At 40.8% G+C, this 23300-nt stretch overlaps 1 protein-coding gene across 2 annotated transcripts in view; it reads left to right on the top strand.

Moving 5' to 3' along the window:
* Positions 1-19435, top strand: part of SLC17A8 (solute carrier family 17 member 8) — a 48366-nt gene extending 28931 nt beyond the window's left edge. Inside the window, exons 6-12 of one of the 2 annotated variants that reach the window (XM_012787624.2) lie at positions 3103-3189; positions 3551-3690; positions 3822-3971; positions 5064-5196; positions 10903-11013; positions 16237-16364; positions 17762-19435. In XM_012787624.2, coding sequence (XP_012643078.1) covers positions 3103-3189; positions 3551-3690; positions 3822-3971; positions 5064-5196; positions 10903-11013; positions 16237-16364; positions 17762-18109 — 1097 coding nt within the window. In that variant the 3' untranslated portion in view covers positions 18110-19435. The remainder of the gene's footprint in view (positions 1-3102; positions 3190-3550; positions 3691-3821; positions 3972-5063; positions 5197-10902; positions 11014-16236; positions 16365-17761) is intronic. The other variant, XM_076006793.1, reaches the window with a different exon arrangement.
* Positions 19436-23300: the final 3865 nt, after the last annotated feature.

The raw sequence follows: 23300 nt of genomic DNA, 5'->3' as shown, positions 1-23300 counted from the left end.
AAAGGGGTCCCCAATCCCAGGCCGTGGACCAGTAGTGGTCTATGTCCTGTTAGGAACTGGGCTGCAGAGCCAGAGCCACCTCATTACCCAGCTCCGCCTACCGTCCCCCCTCCACCAAAGTGGAAAAATTATCGTCCATGGAATTTCCAACTGGGCCACATAGTAGGAGGTGAGCAGTGGGCAAGAGAAGGAAGCTTCATCTCTATTTACAGCCACTCCCCATGGCTGGCATCAGTGCCTGAGATCCACCTTCCCACCCCATACCCTCCCTCCCTGTCCATGGAAAAATTATCTTCCATGAAACAGAAAAAGTCCCTGGTGCTAAAAAGGTTGGGGACTGCTGCTTTAGGCCACAAAAGTCACAATGTGGCCTGAGCCGTTTAAGGACTGGAACTTAGGTCTGTCCGATCTTTCAAGCCTGCAGGCCTTTCCTAAGATAAGCTAACCTGTACTTCTTTGCTAATGGAAGAAATAAAGTTTCTTCTTTATTTCTGTGGATGTTTTTATATATCTCTTCTTGCTCTCCCTTTACCTTCTTTAAATAATAATAATAGCAAGATATTCCTGGGAGTTTGGCGTGAAATGTTCACTAATGTGCCTATTTTGTTCCTAGTTTGGCATTGCATGCACTACTGAGATGTCTTTACTTCCTTAGCCTCTCTTGTCCTTAGAAACCATCTCTGGCCTCCCGTTTGCAGTTCAAGAGTATCTCCACCCCCTACCGCTGCACTAACACCAGCTCTAGCAGAGGATAAGACTCTACCCCAGTTGACTTTGTGGATTGTTAGATCCTTAACCTTGCTTACTTTGGATGGTTTATTTGTTGTAAGCCCTTTCATTTTGATTTGCCAGCAAAATGAGAATGACAAGCTGCCACTCCCCATTCTTAGTGTGTCTTTATAGCCCTAAAAGGGCTGATTTAAGAAATGGTTTGACTCTTAGGGAAAGTTACCTGATCAAGGACACAGGCCTTATTACGCTTTCCAGCTAAGGCGTGGCCTTGGTTTCAAAGAACAGCCAAGGGCAAATGTCGTTAAAGAACACCCAGGCTTGGGGCTAATCAATTCTTAATCTCAAAAGGTACTGGGATTTGAAGGGTAGGGGCATCCCATTGTTTTATAGTTGAGGACTCTAAAGCTCAGGGAAGAAAGAAAGATTTAAATTCTCACAGCTAGTGGACCCTTTCCTTCCCCAATTCTGCTGCCCCCCTCCCCACACCATTCGGTAATTATCTGGGGGCCCAGGGATCTGAGGTTCAGCCTGGGAGCAGCCAGGGGCAGCGCTGCTGAGTGCCCTGTTGGGGTCTGCTCAAGGGGCTGGGGGTGAGAGGAGCCGATATTAGGGCCATGTCTGAAAGGAGGAGGAAGAATTTTCCTGATAGGGAGAAGGGCCGATTAGGTCATGCTGTAAAGTTTCTCTGGTGAAAGAATGCTTCTTGCTATGGGGAATTATTGGAGTTTTTTGAGTGAAGGAGACAGGACTGAATTATTAAATGTGAGTAAGGGCTTTGGAGGCCCACAGACCTGGGCCCCTGACCGGGAGCCCTGTCACTATTAATACCTGTGTGACCTCAGGCAATTACTTCCCTCCCCTAGTCTTACTTTCTACTTGTAAAATGGGGATAATATTGGTACCTACCTCCCCAGGTGGAGAGGGTTAAATAAAGTCATGAGTACGGAATACTTAGCACAGTGCTTGGCACCCAGAAAGCACTAATGCATTCGTAGGTGGCGGTGGTTTTTCTCTTACCCTGTCTCAGGCATTCCTTTGCATCACCTAAAACAGACCCCTCCCAGCCCTCCACCTCCCACTCTCAGAGTACTTGGCCTGGCGAAGAAGACCCCTTCTTGGCTCCCACGGCAGCCAGACTCACAGTCTGTTCTAAACATGCGCCCTGGAGAGCTTGCCTTATTGGTTTGAGGAATTCTGAGTTTTGTTATTTTTTTCAAAGTGCTTTGTCATTCTGTAGATAATAATGGCATTTGTGTGACCCTTTATAGCTTACAAAGCATCTTCACCTACATAGTTTATTTCACCCTTAAAACAACAGCACGAGATAGATATTTCATTTCCCATCTTATCTCTGAAGAAAATGAGTCCCTTGACTTCCTCAGGTGTCATGATGTTCAGATTCCAGAGTCCATGTCGGACCTTTCACGGAGGGTCAGGCCCAGGTTGGAAAGATGTGACTTAACCTATTTCTCTGGAAGAGCCCCAAACTCCCCTTTCTTAAAGATCTTCCTTAGCAGTCAGTGGCTTCTGGGTTACAGAATTTGCTTTCATCTCTCACTTTTTATGAAGCAAGAATTTTGTCATTCATTCCGGGGTTGGAGGGAAGGTGGGGAATTTCAGATAGTCGCTTTTCAGTTCAGTTAATATTTATTGGGAGTTTGCAGGGCTCGTGTTTCCCTACCAGATATATCGGGCAGCTGCAAAGGATGGTGGAGGTCAGGTCACTGCCTCTAGCCCTCATTATCTTGTCTAGACAAGATAAACATTCATGCACAGGTAAGTATTTACAAAGTATTTACAAAGTAAGAAATAACCTTAAAAATATACCCATCCTGGAAGTGAATGGAGACAGCAGTCTTTCTGCTATCCTGGACAGAAAAAATTGTTTCCCAATTTTTTTTATGTCAAGACAATAAAAAGCATGATCCTTTTAATAGTTTCATGTCACTCATTTAAAGGCCTAGGTGAAAATCCTCTGAACGGTGAGCTTTGAAAGGCAGATGCCACATGTTCCTTGGCTCGCTATCCTCAGCACCCAATATTGTGCCTGGTTGAATTTTCAAAATTTCTCTTCGATTTTGCTCATCTTCTGCTTCCATTCTCTCATGCAGTTCCAAATTGTGCTGCCTGAACAATCTTTGTCTAATCCCTCCATGGTCGCTGGATGAAGTTAAAAGGGCATCCTGTAGACCGTCATCTCCTACAAGCCCTGTTTTAAGGCACATCATCGAGAGTTTGTCTGTCTCTGCACAGAGGCAGTCTGACTCCTGCTCAGTTGGCTTTGTGTCTGAATTTGCCGCATAGACTCTAAATGGGCTGAAAAGCTTGCATGGTGATCAGTAAATTTCCCTCAATCTTTTCTCATTCCAGGTTCCTATGCGGGGGCCGTGGTTGCCATGCCCCTAGCTGGGGTGTTGGTGCAGTACATTGGGTGGTCCTCGGTCTTTTATATTTATGGTGAGTGATTTGACTTCATGAGTTCTCATGGTGACTCATAGAGATGGTATTTTACCATATAAGTGTTTGGCTAAGAGTTTGTTACATGAAAATGGAAATTTCCAGGACAAATTTATCACATAATGGAATATTTGTCTACTCGTGATTCATTTAATGTTTATATTAAAGTTGACTTTTTTTTTTTACAACAAGCAGAAGATTATCTTTCTGTAAATACAAGTTAGCACCAGGAAAATCAACAAAATACTTTTTCCTAGCTGAAATATTGTCATTTGGGAATACTATAAAAATTGAAAAATTTCAAGATGGAAGAAAATGAAACTGTATCATCAACTTTTTTTTTTTTTTTTTTAAACTTCAGGTATGTTTGGGATTATTTGGTACATGTTTTGGCTGTTGCAGGCCTATGAGTGTCCAGCGGCTCATCCAACAATATCCAATGAGGAAAGGACCTACATAGAGACAACCATAGGAGAAGGCGCCAACTTGGTTAGTCTAAGTGTAAGTATAAATGGATGGATAGAGACTTGCCTCTTTTTTGTAAGTATTTCTCTTAGTGACTGTGCTGCCCTCTTCCAAGAAAAAGATGTCAATATCTTCACTAAAAATCTCATGGTATTTTTACTCCCTAGAAATTCAATACTCCATGGAAAAGATTTTTCACATCATTGCCGGTTTATGCAATCATTGTGGCAAATTTCTGCAGAAGCTGGACCTTTTATTTGCTCTTAATAAGTCAGCCTGCTTATTTTGAAGAGGTCTTTGGATTTGCAATAAGTAAGGTAAACACACAGATGCTTCAAATAGTCTTGAACTTTAAATCTCTTGATTCTACCATGAATATCTTTGTGTAATAAAATAATTAAATTGCTGATCATAATTGATAAGAGTTCTAGAACACCTACTAGCCTGGAGGTCAGACAAGTTATACATTCTTTGCATAGTATATATACATAGCTATTTAATTTCTTCTTAGTAGGGATCAGAGCTGTATTAAGCTGCTTTTAAAGATTTATGTTTTACCCAACCTCAAAGTATTTTTGAAGCTAACTCAAGGACTGTATATTAGGCAAGGATAAAAAGATTTGAGGGTGAGCATTTTCTTTTTTTCCTATAAACTACTTAGTGAATAGATCCTTCCAGCTAATTTTGCAGACCACCCCTCTCTCCATAAAGGCAGTGAGAGCACTGACCATTGCTTGTATGGTTTAGAAAGAAACTCTGGTATTGTCATTAGGGTGTCTGTGTTTTAGGGAAGCAGGGTTTGGATGGTAAAACATAAATCATCACCATCAAAGAATTAAGCCTCCTTCCTTCAAGGGAAAGAGCAGCAGCTGAGCAGACGCAGATTTCTGCCACAGGTACTGTCAGAAGTGACCAGGGAAGAGCTGGCATGGTCAGGTGATGAGTCTGCCATCAGTGGGCACTCACTGGGTGCCAAGTGTTTTGCCTACCACGTGCCATGCTCTGTGCTGGCCACTGGGGTCTCTGGGATGCATCAACGTCATCTCTGCTCAAGGAGTTTCCATTCAGCAAAACACATACTTTCATTGGTTACAGAAAATAAAAAAAAGAAAAAGGTAAAGAATGATTTTAAGAATAATTTAAAATTAAAAATAAATGGAGTTTCCAATTTGGTAGATGAGACAGATAGGACTAAAGTCCTTCACTTATTCATTGTTTATTTAAGACAGATAAATCACTTAAAATCATTCGCTTATTCATCATTTATTTATTACAATATTCAGGCCTCCCTGGATCCCACATAATTAAATTTGGGGGTGGTAGGGGGGCCGTGGAGTGGGGTGGGAATTAGGGAGACCCCCCTGTCTCAGAAGTAGTGACAAATAGCTCATTGTTTCTTTTTCTTCCAGGTGGGTCTCTTGTCAGCCGTCCCACACATGGTCATGACAATCATCGTGCCTATTGGAGGACAACTGGCTGATTATTTAAGAAGCAGAAAAATTTTGACCACAACTGCTGTCAGAAAAATCATGAACTGTGGAGGTACTGTGGATTGCCTAGGTGGCGTAAGCAGCTTTTGTAGAATTAGAGTAAATGCAAGTGCAGAGCATATTTTAGAGCTGATGTCTAATCATTGGGGTCCATGTTAAAGACCCTAAAGTCCATCCCCCAGGGGCCACCCAGCCTGCACTTGGGCAACCTGAGATGTGACAACTTGCTTAGTTGATGGCTGATAAATCAGGACACACCTACGACTGCAGAAATGTTCCTTTCACCTTCTCTGAGGCCAAAACAACATAATTTTCAGTTACATATCTGTTTATTATGTATCCTTTCCATATGTCCTTCTGCATTTAATATTTGCTTATGTCATTTATTCCCTTTTTTCCTTCTTCTCTTTCTACCTATCTATAGGTAAGAAACAGAAGAAAAATATTTTCTCTGAATAGTCTTCTTTCCTCCCCACCCCTGCTTGTGCATGGGGTGCACACATACACCCCCCCCCCATTCTCTTTGCTGGTTTATTTAGTTCCTGCTTTAAGTTTTAGTTTTGTAAAGACAAAGTGGACATTAGGTGATTCCCCCAAGAGGTAGGTGAAAGTAAATGGGAACCCCTGTGATGTTCATGACAGCTTACCTTTTCTAACTCCTCCATGTTATTATCTTTTAAAATTAGCATTTATTGAACGTTTTCTGTGCCAGACTCTAAGTTAAGTCTTTTACATACATTATCTCATTTAATCCTCATACCCATCATACCCTCATACCCATAATAGTACTATTACTATTAATATATGCAATATGCAGTGAGGAAACGGAAGTAAAATAAAGTGACTTGCTCAAGCGACAGATCTCTGCAAGATTATCAGGTCTGTCTGAGTCCGCTGCCAATGCCCTTAGTCACTCTTTGCTGCTACCTCTGGAGTTGGCTCTAGCCAGTAGGAAGTAGAGGATAGCGCCGCCTGTAGGCAAGAGTCACAGCTGTGATATTAACTTGAAAAGGAGGGAATGAGGCTCTGCATCCAGATGACATAGGTTAGGTCACCATTTAGAAATGAAGACTATATGGAGGGACACAGGAGCAGGTGTGATGTGATTCCACAGCATTTTGGGAGTAAAGTCTGATCAGTGAGACCGGGAACAGTCTGTCGGCTCCTGTTCTCCCAGCAGCTTGACTGCAGTCCCAGGCAGGGATGTTGGGGCCTGCCCTTAGCTTGAGTTTCTGTGTAGGAGTCTGAAGGTTGGCAGATGCAGGCCTGCTCTCTGGTGGCAGGAGGTGAAGCTCTGGGACATTGCATTCAGGTCTTCTCCAAGGTAGCTGTCATAGGCAGAATAATGTCCACGTCCTGATCCTCACAACCTGGATATATCAAAAGGGACTTTGCAGATGTGATGAAATTGAGATTCTGGAGGTGGGGAGATTATCTTGCATTACCTGGGTGGAATCACAAGGGTTCTTATAAGAGGAGGAAGGAGGGTCAGAGTTAGGGAAGGAGATGTGACAGTGGAAGCAGGAGTCAGAGTGCTGCAGCCACAAGCCAAGAAATGCAAGCAGACTCTAGGAAGCTGGAAAAGTCAAGAATGCAGCCTCAAGACTGAAGGCACTTCTGCAGACTGACACCTCGATTTTGCCTTGTAGGATCCATTTTGCACTTCTGGCTTCTAGATCTGCACAATAATAAATTTGTGTTGTTTTGAGCCACTAAGTTTGTGGTAATTTGTTACAGCAGCAATTGAAAACTGATGCAGTAACCAAAGCCTCCCTCACTCCTCTAATTATCAAATTCTGCTCCAGCTGAATAGCTCTCTGCCCCAGGCCCTGAATATATCTTTTTGTCTCTGATTTTGTTCATTCCCTTTCTCTTTACTGTGAGTTTCACTCACCCTCACCTCTCACCCCAGTTCTCTCCACGTATCCTTTCTCATACTCTCAAATTGACTCCTCTTGCGTTTCTTTACAGCCATGTCATTCTCCAGTGATCCCTCTGAATTTGTCCACATGACTTGGTTGGCAACTCATCATGTGCTACCTTATCACAGCTCCCTCGGGAAAATGTTTTGGGCAGAAGGAATAGCATGTGCAATGGCCCTGAGGCAGGCACAGATGTTGCACATTTGAGAACAGAAGGAAGGCGAGCCACATGCTTGAGTGGAGTGGAAAGTGTTAGGAGATAGGATCAGAATACTGGGGTCAGATCATGGCAGGCCTGGCTGACATATGCAGAGCGTGGGTTTTGTTTGAAGTGCATTGGGAAGCAAATGGTTTAAAGCAGAGGAAAAAAACCCCATGATCCATATTTCCAAATCTGGAGAATGGAATTCAGGGCGGAAGAGTAAAAGAAAGGAGGCCAGGTAGGAGGCTGTTTCAGTTGTCCTGTCAAGTGAGGATAGTGGCTTGAACTTAACTGGTGGCAGTGGAGTTGAGAAAGATGGGTAGATTTCTAAATTCTCCAAGCCAACTTTCCTCTTCTTTAACATCCAAATAATAATATTTACTTCAGATGTTACTTATGAGAGTTAAATGAAACAATGTATAAATGCACCTACCATGGTGCCCAACCTATAGAAGGGTCTCATGAATGTGAATGCCTTTTTTCTTCTCCTGTGTTCAAGACACTGAAAAAACTCAGAGGTTTTCCAAAGAAGGTATTCAACAAATATCTGCTATTCAATTATATTTCCCTTGACAAAAAAAAAAAAAAAAAAGCAATTTTAAACCAGCAACTTGAAAGAAAGTTCTGGATTTAAACACTATTTGCACAACCTCTTCTAACCCAGATGCCTTGAAGATTCTTGAACACATTTTGTGGGGATGCCTTGTTCATATGTCATCTGCTCCATTGTTTCTCCATAACTGGTAGATGGTGTTGGGGGGTGGTGATGAGAAACCTCAAAGATCTTTAATTGCTAACAAAGTGCCTGTTGAGAGCAAATCTTTTTTTCTGCAGAAACAAGAATACATATGTGGAATCTCCCCAGCCCTTCTCCTATCTTTTAAAAATACCTCTTCACATGCCTCTTAATGTTGTTTAATATTTTGACATAGTAGGACCAGTGAGCCCTACAAAGAAAATTAAAAAGAAAAAAAACACCACATCAACCCATGTTGTCTGCTTAAATACAGAGGTGCTAGACCAGAGGTAACTACGTGAAAATGAATTTTGTGCCATTGCTGAAGAATGCAGATTGATTTAGAAATAGCAAGGCACTTGCCCTTTTCTTCTAGAAAATTTTAGTTGGCTTCATATGTCCTAAGAAAAAATACAAAGGACATTTTCCATCTGAGAAGGCTCACACATCTGTTGGAACCAGTCACGTTCTTCTTTTCCTCTCCATAGATAAGGGATCTGTGCTATCACAATCATTTAAAGCAAATAGATCACCTTAAGACGTGATGTTTCGTCCCAGTTCATTGAGAAACAGGGCACATTTCCCAGATGCTCAAAGACAGATGCCAAATTCTTGCATTTCCCTCTATAGTAAGTGCAAAGTGTGACTGAAGTAAAAAAAATTGTAGTCTGGTTGAATCAGTTGCCTGTGTGAACTTTAGACTGTTTTAATACGAAATGAAATTTTTCTTAGTCCTAATTTAGATCCTAGTTTTGTTTCTCTTGGCAGCTCTGAACAGGTTCACTTTCAAGGATCTCTTGATTACCCCTAAAGTTTAAATTTTACCCTTAAGCTCTTGACATACAATGCTATCTCTAGGACCTTACCTGTTGGTAGAAACCATTTAGGTTCTTAAATGCTTTTTCTTCTTTTGGCAATTGGCCAAGATCATTTTTTTTCTTATAGATGAACTCATCATTTGTAAGTTTGATTCTTTACACAATGTCTTCATTCTAATTCTTTGTGGGGAATTAACTTTCTGTACAACCTTTGTTGAGAGTGTTAAAATAAGTTTCAGCCAGATGCCTTGTTATTTAAGACAGGCCACTCTGAAAACACTTAGAATCAGTATATAAAACACTAGCGAGTTTCCCCTATATATAATTTAAAACGTTGAAACAAAATTAAGAATGTGTAGCCATGGTATAAAGCCCACAGTTTTAAAAGCAGTACTGCTTCCCTTATTTCATTTGATCCTCTTTGGATGTCAGCATGTGAAAATATGTCCAGGAATGAGAAAATGTGTGTGATTAAGAAACAGCTCATAGAGCTGTGTGTCCACAACCCAGAGGGCTGTGTACAGGATGGGGAGGAGAGCAGAAGGATGAGCACTGGTAGGAGATGAAGCAGGAACAGCAGGAGGGATGTACTACACTCTACTAATGATGTGGAGTGAGCCCTTAACAAGAGCTTTTCACAAAGGAGCGACTAATCAGGTCATGTGGTTTAGAGAGACTGGTGTGGTGAATGGATGGGAGGAAGACGAGAGGGGAAGACCACCAAAGAAGCTATTGTAGTGTCCTGGTGAGAGATCGCAGGGCCAGGGCTCAGGCAGTGGCAGGGGAGGGGGAAGTGGAAGTTGGACTGGACAGGTATTTCTGACTTTTATGTGAAAGCTGGGGAAGAAGGAGACGTCCAAGATGATTATAAATTTCCGCACTGGACTTCTGGCCACCATGTGTTGAGCTGTGCCTATGTGCCCCACTCAATATCTTATATACCCAATGCCATTGCATCTTCCAATGTCCTACAATGTCGTAGTATTATCTCTATTTTGGGGGGGACAAAGAATCTAAGAGGTGAAGTAACTTGTTCAAGATTACACAATTAGTGATTTTGAGGTAGAATCTGTACCCATGCCTGTCTGACTCTCTGCTAAACGGTGGGTTCTAAAACACATGTGGATAGAAGATTAATTTAGAGAAGAAGAAAGTGCCTGGTGGTGGTTTGGTTTGTTTTGGGGGTGAAAAAAATAGGGGAACAGAAATTTGATTTGGGCATGTCGCCTTTGAGGTAACTGTAGGACAGTCGTGTGGAAATGTCTGGAATCAGCACACAGTCTCTAAATGAAGCACCACTAATTGCCTCCCTCCTCCCAGGGCATGACATATACTTGGAAATAGTAGTTATATCATCTTTCCATCTGCCATTGGCTGAACTTGTTTTTTTTTTTTTTTTTCTTTTTGGTGAAAAGGAACTTCTTCATAATTTCCTCATTTTTTTTTTTATTATTGTTCTGGACTCACTTATTCTGAATGAAAGGAACAGAAAGTACTTTTGTTCTGCTGTATTTTCTGTGCAAAAATTTCATTTTTTCTAAAGAGACCTGAAAACTTGGTGAACTTCTGAAATGGAAGAATTTTGACTTCTGCTTTACAAGCAGTGAGGTGCTGCTTTTTGTTTCAGATATTCACTACAGCTTTCTGGCTGCTTTTGGCAGTAAATATTAGAGTGCTGTCATTTTGTTTTTATGTGAAAGACCATAACTTATGTAGTCAAAGGGGAATCTTTGCCAGTATACAGGCAAGTTTCAGTATTTAGCCATGGCAGAGGTAACTACCCATGAAGCAAAGAATAATTAATATCCCTCAACCCACGAGCATCATTGGAACCTATTGTGCCCATTTGGTGTTCAAGGTGCACAAGAATAACATTAGGAAGTTCAGGAACACCCAGGTAATACTAGCGTAGTCATGTAGTCATGAAACACTTAGGTAATGTTGTTAGCACTGTATCAGAATGTAGGTACTAAAAACTTAGGTCTGTGGAAATATAAATTAATTCTTATTTGACAAGTTAATGAACTTGAGCTGCTGCATGAAAATGACATTTTTTTCCCTCTGCTGTTTCCATTTGCAGGTTTTGGCATGGAGGCAACCTTACTCCTGGTGGTTGGCTTTTCCCATACCAAAGGGGTGGCTATCTCCTTTCTGGTGCTTGCTGTAGGATTTAGTGGCTTTGCTATTTCAGGTAATGTGTCCTTTGGGTTTCCAAATCTTGTCTATAGATTCAGCAAGTCTTGGGAGAAGGGAAGGACAAGGATGGTGTATTACTAGAACCTTCTTTCAGTAGCCAGGTCATTCCCAAGGAGCAGGACCACTGCCTAGAGAATTTCATCTAGTGGGATTGACTTTGTAAGATCACTGAGGACTGGGCTTAGTTGCTCAGTCGAGCTGGGACATTGTCCCCACTTACTTCGTCATGGGAAAAGACACAAAATGCCAGGGGCCCCTGTGAGGCCCAAACATGCATCCTGGGTGAAGTGGACTTTCCTACTTCAGCACCAGGTCACCCTCCCTAAGAGAGGCTCCTGTGACTTTCAGTCCTCACCTGCTAGAGAACTGCTAATGTCAGCTCAAATGACGATGTCACTTGACATGTAGTCATAGAATCAAAAGGTTTTGTTTTTTACAGTGAAAAACTTCTTTACATATTTTCCTACTCCATTGCCTTCATTTTCCAAACAAGAAATGCAAATCCAGAGAGGGGAAGTGACTTTCAGAATAGGGTAGAGCTTGGCCAGGCACGGTGGTTCACACATGTAATCCTAGCACTCTGGGAGGCAGAGGCGAGTGGATTGTTTGAGCTCAGGAGTTTGAGACCAGCCTAAGCAAGAGCGAGACCCTGTCTCTACTAAAAAACATAGAAAGAGGCCGGGCGCTGTGGCTCACGCCTGTAATCCTAGCTCTTGGGAGGCCGAGGCGGGCGGATTGCTCAAGGTCAGGAGTTCGAAACCAGCCTGAGCAAGAGCGAGACCCCGTCTCTACTATAAATAGAAAGAAATTAATTGGCCAACTGATATATATATAAAAAATTAGCCGGGCATGGTGGCACATGCCTGTAGTCCCAGCTACCCGGGAGGCTGAGGCAGAAGGATCACTCGAGCCCAGGAGTTTGAGGTTGCTGTGAGCTAGGCTGACGCCACGGCACTCACTCTAGCCTGGGCAACAAAGCGAGACTCTGTCTCAAAAAAAAAAAAAAAAAACAAACAAAAAAAAAAACAAAAAAAAACATAGAAAGAAATTAGCTGGCCAACTAAAAATATATAGAAAAAATTAGCCAGGCATGGTGGCGCATGCCTGTAGTCCCAGCTACTCGGGAAGCTGAGGCAGGAGGATCGCTTGAGCCCAGGAGTTTGAGGTTGCTGTGAGCTAGGCTGACTCCATTGGTACTCTAACCTGGGCAACAGAGTGAGACTCTGTCTCAAAAAAACAAAAACCAACCAAACAAATAAAAGAGAATAGGGCAGAGCAGGTAACAGTTACAAGGAGGACGATGTGAGCAGAGGCTGACCAAGCGCAGACTCTGTGCCGGCAACTGTTCAAAGCCCTCTGTGTGTGTTAAGCCCTGTCATTCTCACAGCTACCCCTGGGGAGGTCAGTGATATACAGGAGGAGTAAACTAGCCTACTGTATGGGAGAGGCCACGGTGCAGTCACAGCATGTCATAGAGACTTCAGAAGCTCCCCATGCGAATCTAGGTGAAAGAGTAAAATTCAGTTGTTTTCTCTCTTTTAAACATTGCAATAGTAAAAATTGTTTCTTACAGAAGTGTTTTCATATATTGCATCTATCTCACAACATTGTGAAGCAAGTACAACTCTCACTATTTTATTGATGTTTACCTAAAGCTCAGAAAAATTGGGTACTTTCCTAATGTGACACAGTTGGTGGCAAAAGAATAAAAGAACAGAACAGTTTTGCCTGGCTCTGAGCCTGTGCTTTTCCCATTGCTCCAGGCTGCCTTAAATATCAAATGGAGTGGTAATGTCCCAGGACAGAAAAATATGTCACCTCTGGTCTAAACTACCCAAAGAGATAGGCTCTTCATCAAAACAAATAGAATTGATGAGTAGTTAAATTAGAAAAAAATATCTAGGTTAAAAGTAGCTTGCAGCTAAGACCTTAGGTTTAGAGGTGCATAGACCTGGGTTTGAGGCTCTTCTTTACCACTTATTATTATTATTATTTTTGAGACAGAGTCTCACTCTGTTGCCTGGGCTAGAGTGCCATGGTGTCAGCCTAGCTCACAGCAACCTCAAACTCCTGGCCTCAAGTGATCCTCCTGCTTCAACCTCCCGAGTAGCTGGGACTACAGGCATGCACCACCATGCCCGGCTAATTTTTTCTATATATTTTTAGTTGGCCCATTAATTTCTTTCTATTTTTTAGTAGACACGGGGTCTCGCTCTTGCTCAGGCTGGTTTGGAACTCCTGACCTTGAGCGATCCACCCACCTCGATCTCCCAGAGTGCTAGGATTATAGACGTGAGCCACCGCACCTGGCCTGCCACTTATTATTGATAAAAGAAGACATTTGCTAAATTGTTAAGATTCTCAAGCCTCTGTTATCTAACTCAGAGATTGGAGAGTTGTAGCAGCTACTGCACAGGGTTGTTGGGAGGCTGAACAGAGATAATTCATGCATTTTCTAACACTTGCCATTAGTTAGGCACTGTTCTTGGCACTGGGGATGTTGCAGTGAAAAAAATAAAAGATTCTACCCTCATTATGTTTGCATTCTAGAGGAAATAAAGCCCCTAGCTTTATTTATATGAAGCTCTTAAAACAGTGCCAAATGCATAACAAAATTAATACGTATTCACCATTATTGTTCTGTTATTGTGTAGTGCAGCCCAGTGCTTCTCAAACTTTACTGTGCATAGAAGTCACCCTAGGGTCTTGGAGGATGCAGGTGCAGAGGGGAGCCTAAGGATCTGCATTTCTAGCAAGCTCCTCAGCACTGCTGGTGTGGGTGGGTCCAGTTCCAAGTGGCAAGGATAGAGCAATCATGACTTGCTTCCAGTAGGATGTAGAGGAACACTTTCCCTTGGTAACTTTGAGATGCAAAAGAGAGCCATATCCTGTTTCCAGGGAGATTGAAATGTTCAGGTTCATGTTGCTTCTTTTCATCTGATTACCAGTTTTCACAGTCAGAAAGAGAGAAACTTAATACCCCAAATCATAGCAGCTGCTGTTTTTAAAAGGCCTTTCTCCATGCTGGCCACTTTATAAACATGATCTCTTTTAATCCCCATCACAACCTGATGAGAAGGGTATGGCCGCATCCATTTTATTGGTGGGGAAACTGAGGCATGACTCAACTTGCCCAATGAAGCTAAGTGGCTGGGATTGGAATAAAGGTCTTTCTAAACCATCAATGACACCACAGGAGGGAATGTGGCCGTGGGGTGATTATTATTCCTCAGGATCTGCTGTCTGTCACCTTTCTAAGGGACAAATATGGATGCTAGGGAAGACTGGCACAATTCAGGAGCTGATTATAGACAAGCGAGCTGAGACAGTTGAGGTTACAAAGATGCAAGGGATGAGCGATGCCTGTTTGGGGAAATGTCCTATGTACAGAACAGCTTGTATGCAATTTTTTTCATCTGCTACAAAACTCTATCAATATCTCAGTTTCTCAGTGATTCCCCCCTCCCTGAATGCCAGGATTGTGCAGCTAGAAACCTAAATGGCTTTTCTCACATTATCTTGAGCTGAACACAGATGCCCATGCTTTGTGTCAGAACAGAATACTCAACAATCATATTAATTGCTTCTTATCTCTGGGTTCTTTTCTAATAAAGTATTTATCACATTCAAATCAACAGTAAGATTAATTAATCTTGCAGCTGTTTTATATTTTGATTGTCTGGCACTTTGATCTGAAAGAGAAGGTATGTTTATTAGCAAAAAAGGATTTGCTCAAAAATCCTCCAAGAATGGAGGTAGGAAAAACCAACCAACTAACCCCAATGTGCCAAATCAGACAAAAAAATGTTTTAATCCTATTTTCAGTTTCTTTGCACAGAATAAAGAATAAAAAAGCCGAGCAAAACCAAGCAAAGGAAAACAAAAATAGGAATAAACAGAACTTACACCCTCCCTTGCCACAATTTCAGTAGTTCAAATTGGCAATTGATTAAACAACTATTTATTGAGTGGCTACTATGTGCCAAGCACTTTGTTAGCCCTGGGAAGATGGCGATAAACAAGACAGGTGGCTGAGCACCCGTAAAGAGCATGCGTGTTGGCTTTCACCTGTATGTGTCATGCAATTAGCAGACATGATTTAACTTAATTCCTACAACAACTTTATAAGAGTGGTTATCTCAGTATACATGAAGAAACTGAGGTTCAGGAAGTTTAAATCCTCAGTCCAGGTTTGCATCTCCTTTAAGTGGCCAGAACAGAGGTCTTTCTGACTCTAAAATGCAGCCCTGGAGTGTACTGGCAAAGTTGGCTGCCAGTGCCTTAGGTCTTCCTCATTCATGGCCTTGCCCTTCCCTGCCTTCATACCTCCACCTTCATTCCACTCATTCTTCTCTCCTGATAAAGGACTGACAGTGAGGTGTTGGTGATTTATTATTTCACCACTCCCAGCAGCAGCATCTTTTGATAGGAGATCTCAAAGAGAGGGAGCTGCGTGGCAGTAGCAGGGTGGTGGTAGTGAGCGCAGGCTAGCTATTTGCTAAGGGCTCTCACATACGGGTTTCCCCTGGAGTCTCATATCACAGGTAAGTATTCATAGTAATAATATTCCCGTATTAGAGACGAGGAAACAAAGTCTAAAAAGTTAGTCGTCTATGTAGTGGAAATAAGATTCAAAGCCAAATTTGCAGACGTTTTCTCAGTTGAGAAATTAAGTATGTGAAAGTTATATTTCATAAGTTACAGAGGCTTCTGCCAATGTTAGTGCAAATATTTATGATAGAAAAGCCCTCTTTTCGTGATGCCATGTGGCCACTGAAGAAAGTTGACCCATGCATGGCTGCCTTCTTAGACTGAGTAGAGAGCGAGGAGTGTGTTATTATGAAGCGTGGTTTGGTTCTAATCACACTGTATGGGATTATGTGAATATTTACTCTGAATAAATGTGATGCATTTTCAATATTGCCCAAACACCATATTTTGGAGTTCTGTACCTACAAGGTACAGGCGCTGTAATTCTGTACTTCTGTACCCATGGCAGACGTTGCTAATCAATCGTAGCCTTGTCTACTGAAGCTGCTTTGTGCAGACAGAGCCTGACAACCTTGAACCGAATCTCTTAGTCTAGGAACTGAGATCCATCAATCATATGCTAGAGGAAACCAGTAGATTGATGAGGGTTGGGACAAACTAAGTATTTTCCAATTGTACTTGGAATTCTATTCTTGACTCTGATTTAGAGGTTTTGGCTTCACTGTAGGTTTTAATGTCAACCACCTGGACATTGCCCCCCGCTATGCCAGCATTCTCATGGGCATTTCAAACGGAGTGGGAACCCTCTCTGGAATGGTCTGTCCCCTCATTGTCGGTGCAATGACCAAGCACAAGGTAATGGTCTCCTCTGTGGCTGTGGGTTAGGGTATCGGAGGACTGGAGCACTACACCAACTTGAGGTTTCGAGGCCCTGCTCCAGCCTGTATATGTGTGTCCTTGATCTTGACTGAGTCAGTTGAACTTCTTTTTTTCTTTTCTTTCTTCTTCTGTTTTCAAAACCATTGCTTGTTGCGGGCACCGGAGCTAATTGTTGTTTTGTTCCACTTTTCTCCATTGAGACATAAAAGTTTGGGGACGAGGTGTGAAGACCATAGAGACTGTTTAGAGACGCACAGAAGAAACTGAGGCAATCAACTCAGGATATATGAGTTACCCAAGATCGTTTTATAATTCTAAGTGATTAAACTTTATACCCTATTTCTTACCTATTGCTTAGCGTGTTCTAGCATAAAAGTATTAGTGCTGTTATACTTCCTTGTTAAGAAGAAAAGAAAAACAAGACATTAATGATCCTTTCCAAGAACGTACAAGGGTGTGGCCCTCAGTTACTGAACCTTTGTGTATTTAGACTAGGCTAGGTAGTAGGGGAAGATCACACGATCCATCCAGAGTTCATTTATAGGCCACATGATTTCTTTATCTTTGTCACTGAAAGAGTTTCAGGATGCTGCTTTCTGCAAATAAGAATTTTTTGATACCCTGGGGTTCTTACCCAATTATTTTTTTAGTTGGATAGCCTATTATAAATATAACTTCAGAAACGTTTCCAGCTTCTTGGATAAGAAAGTGTGAGATAACTTTTCTTTTTGACAGAAAAGAAAGGATTTGGGGATTTTACAGGCAGAGGATCTGTTTTCCCTCTGTGTTCATGAAATGATAGGGTTGACAACATGACTATTAAATCCAAGATATACTATCTTCCCCTAACTTTAAACACAAATTCCCATTATGTTTTTGATTTACTGTTTTTTTATCTAGAAAATATCATTATAAATAAGCTATTGGGAGTCAAGGGTTAGCACTTGAACGGCTCAAATATTGTCATGTATCTAACAGCAAGCAAGAAGGACACCTCTGATATTTCAAATGGTGGGTTCCTGAATTAAGTTTAATTTAGCTTACTATGTGAGAGGAAACCCCATTTTGGGCATTTTAAAAAGCTATGCAATGGTGCTGCATGTATTTTTTGCATGTTGTTTACATCAAAAGAATTCATATTCATTTTAGTTTCTAACTTTGATATTCATTGTAGTCTTAACTTTCATTTGTTCAGTTTTTCCTTTGAATTAGGCTTGGATCCTGGATCCTGCTTCTGACAAATGTCCTCCAAAGAAACACAGCATTGCCTTTGGGGTGGGCAGGTGCTTTCGTGCCAGTGGAGGGCTCCAGGACATACTGTTAATCTCTGGTTTTGGTTAAAACATTAATTGGCCCTATATTTCCTTGTTTAGACCCGAGAAGAATGGCAGAATGTGTTCCTCATAGCTGCCCTGGTGCACTACAGCGGCGTGATCTTCTATGGGGTCTTTGCTTCCGGGGAGAAACAGGAGTGGGCTGATCCCGAGAATCTCTCTGAGGAGAAATGTGGCATCATTGACCAGGATGAATTAGCCGAGGAGACAGAACTCAACCACGAGAGTTCTGCGAGTCCCAGAAAGAAGATGTCCTATGGAGCCACCACCCAGAACTGCGAGGTCCGGAAGAAGGAATGGAGAGGACAGAGGGCAGCGACCCTTGACGAGGAAGAGCCCACATCCTACCAGAACGAAGAGGGAAACTTCTCAGACACATCCCAATGAATGAGAGACACTTCCGTCTTCTCACCTTAGAACCAGAAAGCATCCATACCTATTGCCTTCCCCATAGCCCACCTGGCCAGAAGGTCAAATATGGGGACGCTGGAGGCAGGAAGGGGGAGGGGAGGAGATTTAATCCACAAGAGAGAAAAGAGAAATCTCTTTCAATGACATTTTAGAGGTATGGAGCCTGCTCTGCTCTCAGTTGATAGTACACACATACATATTTTTAGATTGGCAGTTGACCCTTCTCTTAAGGAACTGAACTTATTCAGAAAGGAATAACTAGCAGAATAAGGGAAACAATAGCATGCTGTTCAAAGAAATATTGAAGGAAATGGGAATTTCCTTCCTCCTTGGCCTGGAGGAGAGTGAACAAGAGTTGCCAGCGTAACACTCTGAGGGCAAGCCATGCCAAGGAGGTGTTCCCATGCTGTGCCAGGTGCTTTACAAACCATCTTATTTAATCTCCATGCCTCTATGACATACATTTCTTATCCCCATTTTACAACTAAGGAAACTAAAAGCAACAAGAGATTCACTTGCCCAAGGTCATTCTCCCAGGGCCAGTGCTGAGATTGGTAAAGCCCCAGTTTTAGGAAAGAAGATTTCTGCTCAGTGTGAGATGGACATTTTTAATAATGCAAACCGAAAATGAAATGGGTTTTCTGGGTGATTCCCTATTTTGGCAGGCATGGGGGATGGGAAACATTTGACGGATGTGGATTCAAACATGGCACATGAGGGGCTAGATTCAAAGACCCTCAGTGTCCTACATTATCTGAAGAGTCAAATGGTTCTGTGAATTCATAATTTTTTAAATAAGAGTCACAGACTATATTAGAGATTGAAATTAAACAAAAAGAAAGCTAAGAAAAAAAGCCAAATTTCTAGGAATCTGATGGTCAGAATAGCTCAAAAGGAGTAAATAAGGGATTGGTTATTAAATTTTAACTGTCTGTGATAACAAGAATGTGGTTAAATAATGTCTCAAATAACTTATAAACCTTTAAGATGTTTACCAATTTAATAAGTAGGTTCATATGTTTTATTAGGTAAAATTCACTTGAAATGTCTTGTGTTTTAAAAAATATATATCTTTAGACTTTTCTCCTGGGGGTTATATTAGAAAGATTAATGAAATTATAAAAAATTATGATTGAAGTATTCATACTGACTCTATTTGGAATGATAATATAGCAGTAGTTATAGAAGGAAATACTAGAATGAGAACATCTGGGACAATTAAACCTGTAGTTAGTGTTGAAAAATTCATCTTTACATAAGGCAGTAACATGAATATTCTCTAGATATATTTGAAATTTTAATGTTGGCATGTAAAGTGTTATTTGAAAATAAAACTATTTTCCTGTTCATTTGTTTTGAAAATTTTATTTCTACTTTCAGAAGAAAAATATAGTATCATGGGAAAATTATGGATTTATTTGTAGTTTATTATTAAAGTGTTTTTCCTAATTTTTCCTATATATATATTTCTGGTCCTTAGTTGGACCAGTGGAGTTGTAGTGTATTTTATTAAAAAAAAAATAACCTTGGGAAAAAAATTGTCTGACTCTTTATTAAATATTATTCTTTATATTACTAGTATAAATTTATGTTATCAAACATCTTTAAATCTCTTTAATGAGTTAGTCCATGTAAGTCCCTTAGAATAGTTCCTAGCACATAGAAAGTGCTCAATAGCTATGCTCATCATTATCATCGTTTAACCTTTTTTGGAACTTTTCAGTTGGAAAGAAAGCATGCTATGTTGTTTTTATCCATTAACCACAGACCTTATTGTGAAACTTATGCTGTTTTAAAAATATTAGAAATTTATGATAGCCAGTGTTTTATTTTTTTGTGTTAATAAAGTCAAATAACTATATTTAAAAAACCTCATGATAAAAGTAATATTGTGGATTGTGACAAAAAGTTATATTTATTCCATCATTTGAAGTTAATGTTGCATGCAGAAGTGCTACATTTTGCCCATATCTTGTTTTCATAGTTTGTATTTGTTTTTTAAAAAGGGACCCCTGGATCATGATGTTAAAAACTAGAAAACATCTTATTTTGTCATGATGGGTTTTTCTCTGTGTAGGTTGATTGGACAAATAATTACATTTTGACACCAGACAGATACAGTTTGCAAGTCATTGTACATTTTGCTGCAAATGCCTGTTTGTAGAGCAACCCTTAGAGGCAGATCATTGATTCTAGCAGGAATGGAAGAGGGCCTGAGGGCTTGGATTCTTGAGACAAGAAAAGTCTGATGGTCTTTTCCAAACAATGAAAGTTTTGGAGATTCTTTAATATGACAAAAAATATTATTTATGCAAGAAATAATAGCCCATTTGTTATCCCTGCCTGGATGTTAAATTCAAGAGGTAAAAATTGGAACCTATTTATATTTTACACTGTCTCCTCCCAACCCCCCAAAACTTGTTATTCTGTTTGTGTTTCTTATCTCAGTTCATCACATCATCCTTTTGCTCAAGCTAGAATTCTTACAGTCATCTTTTACCTCTTAAAAAAATTTCCTTCTCTCTCTTCTCTGCCAAGTTAGTTTAATTTAATTTGCAGTCTATAGATCCATGTCTTACATCAGTTTTGGAAAATCCTCAGCTATTATCTCTTAAGGTATTGCTTTTGCTCCATTCAGTTAAATGTATTCTCGATTATATGCTGGTCTCTGAATGTCTCTTCTATGTTTTCTAGCCTTTTGCCTCTCTATGTGTCATTCCAGATATTTTCTTCTGACTTATTTTTCAGTTATGTATTTCTCTCTTCAGGGAGGTCTAATAGGGAAAAATCTACTCATTGTGTTCTTAGTTATTGTATTTTCAGTTCCAGAATTGTTAATGGTTCTCCTTCATTTCTGCTATATCTTTTAAAAAATATTTCCAGGCCAGGTGTGGTGGCTCGCACCTGTGATCTTAGCACTTTGGGAAGCCAAGGCAGGAGGAATTGCTTGAGGCCAGAAGTTAGGGACCAGCCTGAGCAAGAGTGAGATTCTGTCTGTACAAAAAACAGAAAAATTAGCTGGGTGTGTTGGTGTACACCTACAGTCCTAGCTACTTGGGAGACTGAGGTAGGAGGATCGCTTGAGCCCAGGAGTTTGAGATTGCTGAGAGCCATGCTGATGCCACTGCACTCTAGTCCGGGCAACAGAGCTAGACTGTGTCTCAAAAAAAAAAAAAAAAAATCCAGTCCTCTGCTAAAGGACTATGCTACATGGTTTTCAACCATATATTTTATTTCCTGGAATATAGTAATTGCTTTAAAGTCTGATCAATGCCAGTATTTGGAGACCATGTCATTCTGTTGCTGGTTTTGCTGGTTCTTGTTTGTATTATCTTAACTGGATCTATGCCTGGTTTTCTTTGATTATATCAGACATTGTATTTGAAAAACTTTTTGTAGAAATAATTTTAGCCTTAAAAATAATGATTCCCCCCCCCCAAGGAAGTTTTTACTACCATGTAGGTTTTCCAATGCTTTTGAGCAGAATTTTTAAAAAAATGCTTTGTTTCGCTTTCCTAGTGTGAAGGTTGGTCTGAATTACCTAGTCTGCCATTAACAGACACTGAAATCTCTTAATTTAATCTTCATGAATTCTCTCAAAGGGACCTATTTCCCTGGGGATAGTGTGGCAATAAATTAAACCTCAAATCTCAATGGTTTAGTACAGCAAATGTTTAGTTCTTTCTTGCTTTACAGGCTGAATGTGGGTTGGGTTGGGGTAGGGTAGAGAGGCTTGTTCCAGACAGTCACTCAGGTATCCAGGATTGACTTTTCTCCACTCACCATCTTGTAGTTAACTATGTGTAACATATAAATTCTGGCATCACCACTAAGGGGTAAGGGAGAAGGAGGCATACTGGGTTTCATTGCTTCACTTAGAAATAACGCTGTCACTTTTGGTCCCTGTCTACTGACCTACACTAGCCACGTAGCCCTAACCTAACTTCTAGGGTGGCTAGGGAGTAAAAGGGAGCATGTAGATTAGTGAGTAAGCACTAATTACATCTGCCACTCAGCTCTATCCTTGTTTCAGGGTCTTATGAACTCTCACTTAGCATGTTGAAACAGTCAGTCTCCTTGCCCCTAGTGTCATAAATGATGTGATGCTGCCATGTGACATTCTGGGAGATCTGAACTAGGTTGTAGGGAGCAAATCTTTGTAGTGGAAGGAGTTTTGAGTCCCCTCCAGGAAAGACCAGAGGCCTCAAAAACATCAATTCATTGGAATAAAATAGATTCTGATCTGATTCAAACTTGAGTTAATAACCACACAGGCTAATTTGATGGGACAGGGAAGTTGAGCTTTCCTTTAGTTTACACGTGGTACTATGTCCCCACCTTATACCTAAACTCTCTCCATACATAATCTCATTTAATTTTCATGGCAATCCAGTTAAAGAGGCTCAACGATTTACTCCCAAGCATGTATCAATAAATAAATGGTATCTCAGAGCAGAATTTAAACTCAAGTCTCTAAAGGCCATGTTTTAATCTTAATTCTTAATTGAAATGAATAATTTAATCTTATGCTTAATTTAACATTAAATCTAATCAAGATTAGATGCATATTTTAATCTAATCTTAATTAAATTATACTCTTGATTCTTAACTTTTAATCTGTTCTCCACAGCTTCTCCTGACTGGCAGTGTTTCCAGACAATGGTGTTCTCAAAGTCACGAGAGTGCCCCAGTTATTTCAGTAGGTGTGATGAAACTGATGGAATGAGCCCTGCCAGTTTAGTCCAGACCCCAGGATAGGGACAGGTGAAAAACCAGATGAACCTGTGAGATCCCTCTTCTCAGCTACTGCTGGACTGGAATGAGACTTGAGAACTTGCTGCATTTCCCCTATTTCCCTGGCTACACGTGTAGGTAAGATAGGATGATTGCACCCAAAATTTACTGGGTTTGTGCTTGTTGGGGGCGGGAGGTTTGCCAAGGGGCCAAATTTTTCCCAGGCATCTAGGTAAGGAAACGACACTGTCCAGCCACTCAGTACATGTCCTGCTTAGAATAGGTGCTCAATAGATAACGTTCTTCAAAATCTGATGTGATGTTTAAGGAAGATTGTGCTGATCATAGCACTCAAGTTGACTTGTTTAAACAGGGCAGATTAAATGTCAGTATTTGTATCTGCTTTCTAAAATTACAAATTTTTTAAAAACTG

The sequence above is a fragment of the Microcebus murinus genome, chromosome 10 (genome assembly GCF_040939455.1).
Source record: "Microcebus murinus isolate Inina chromosome 10, M.murinus_Inina_mat1.0, whole genome shotgun sequence".
Classification (NCBI taxonomy): domain Eukaryota; kingdom Metazoa; phylum Chordata; class Mammalia; order Primates; family Cheirogaleidae; genus Microcebus; species Microcebus murinus.
Note: the sequence above shows the minus strand (reverse complement) of the source record. Positions and strands in the feature narration are given on the sequence as shown.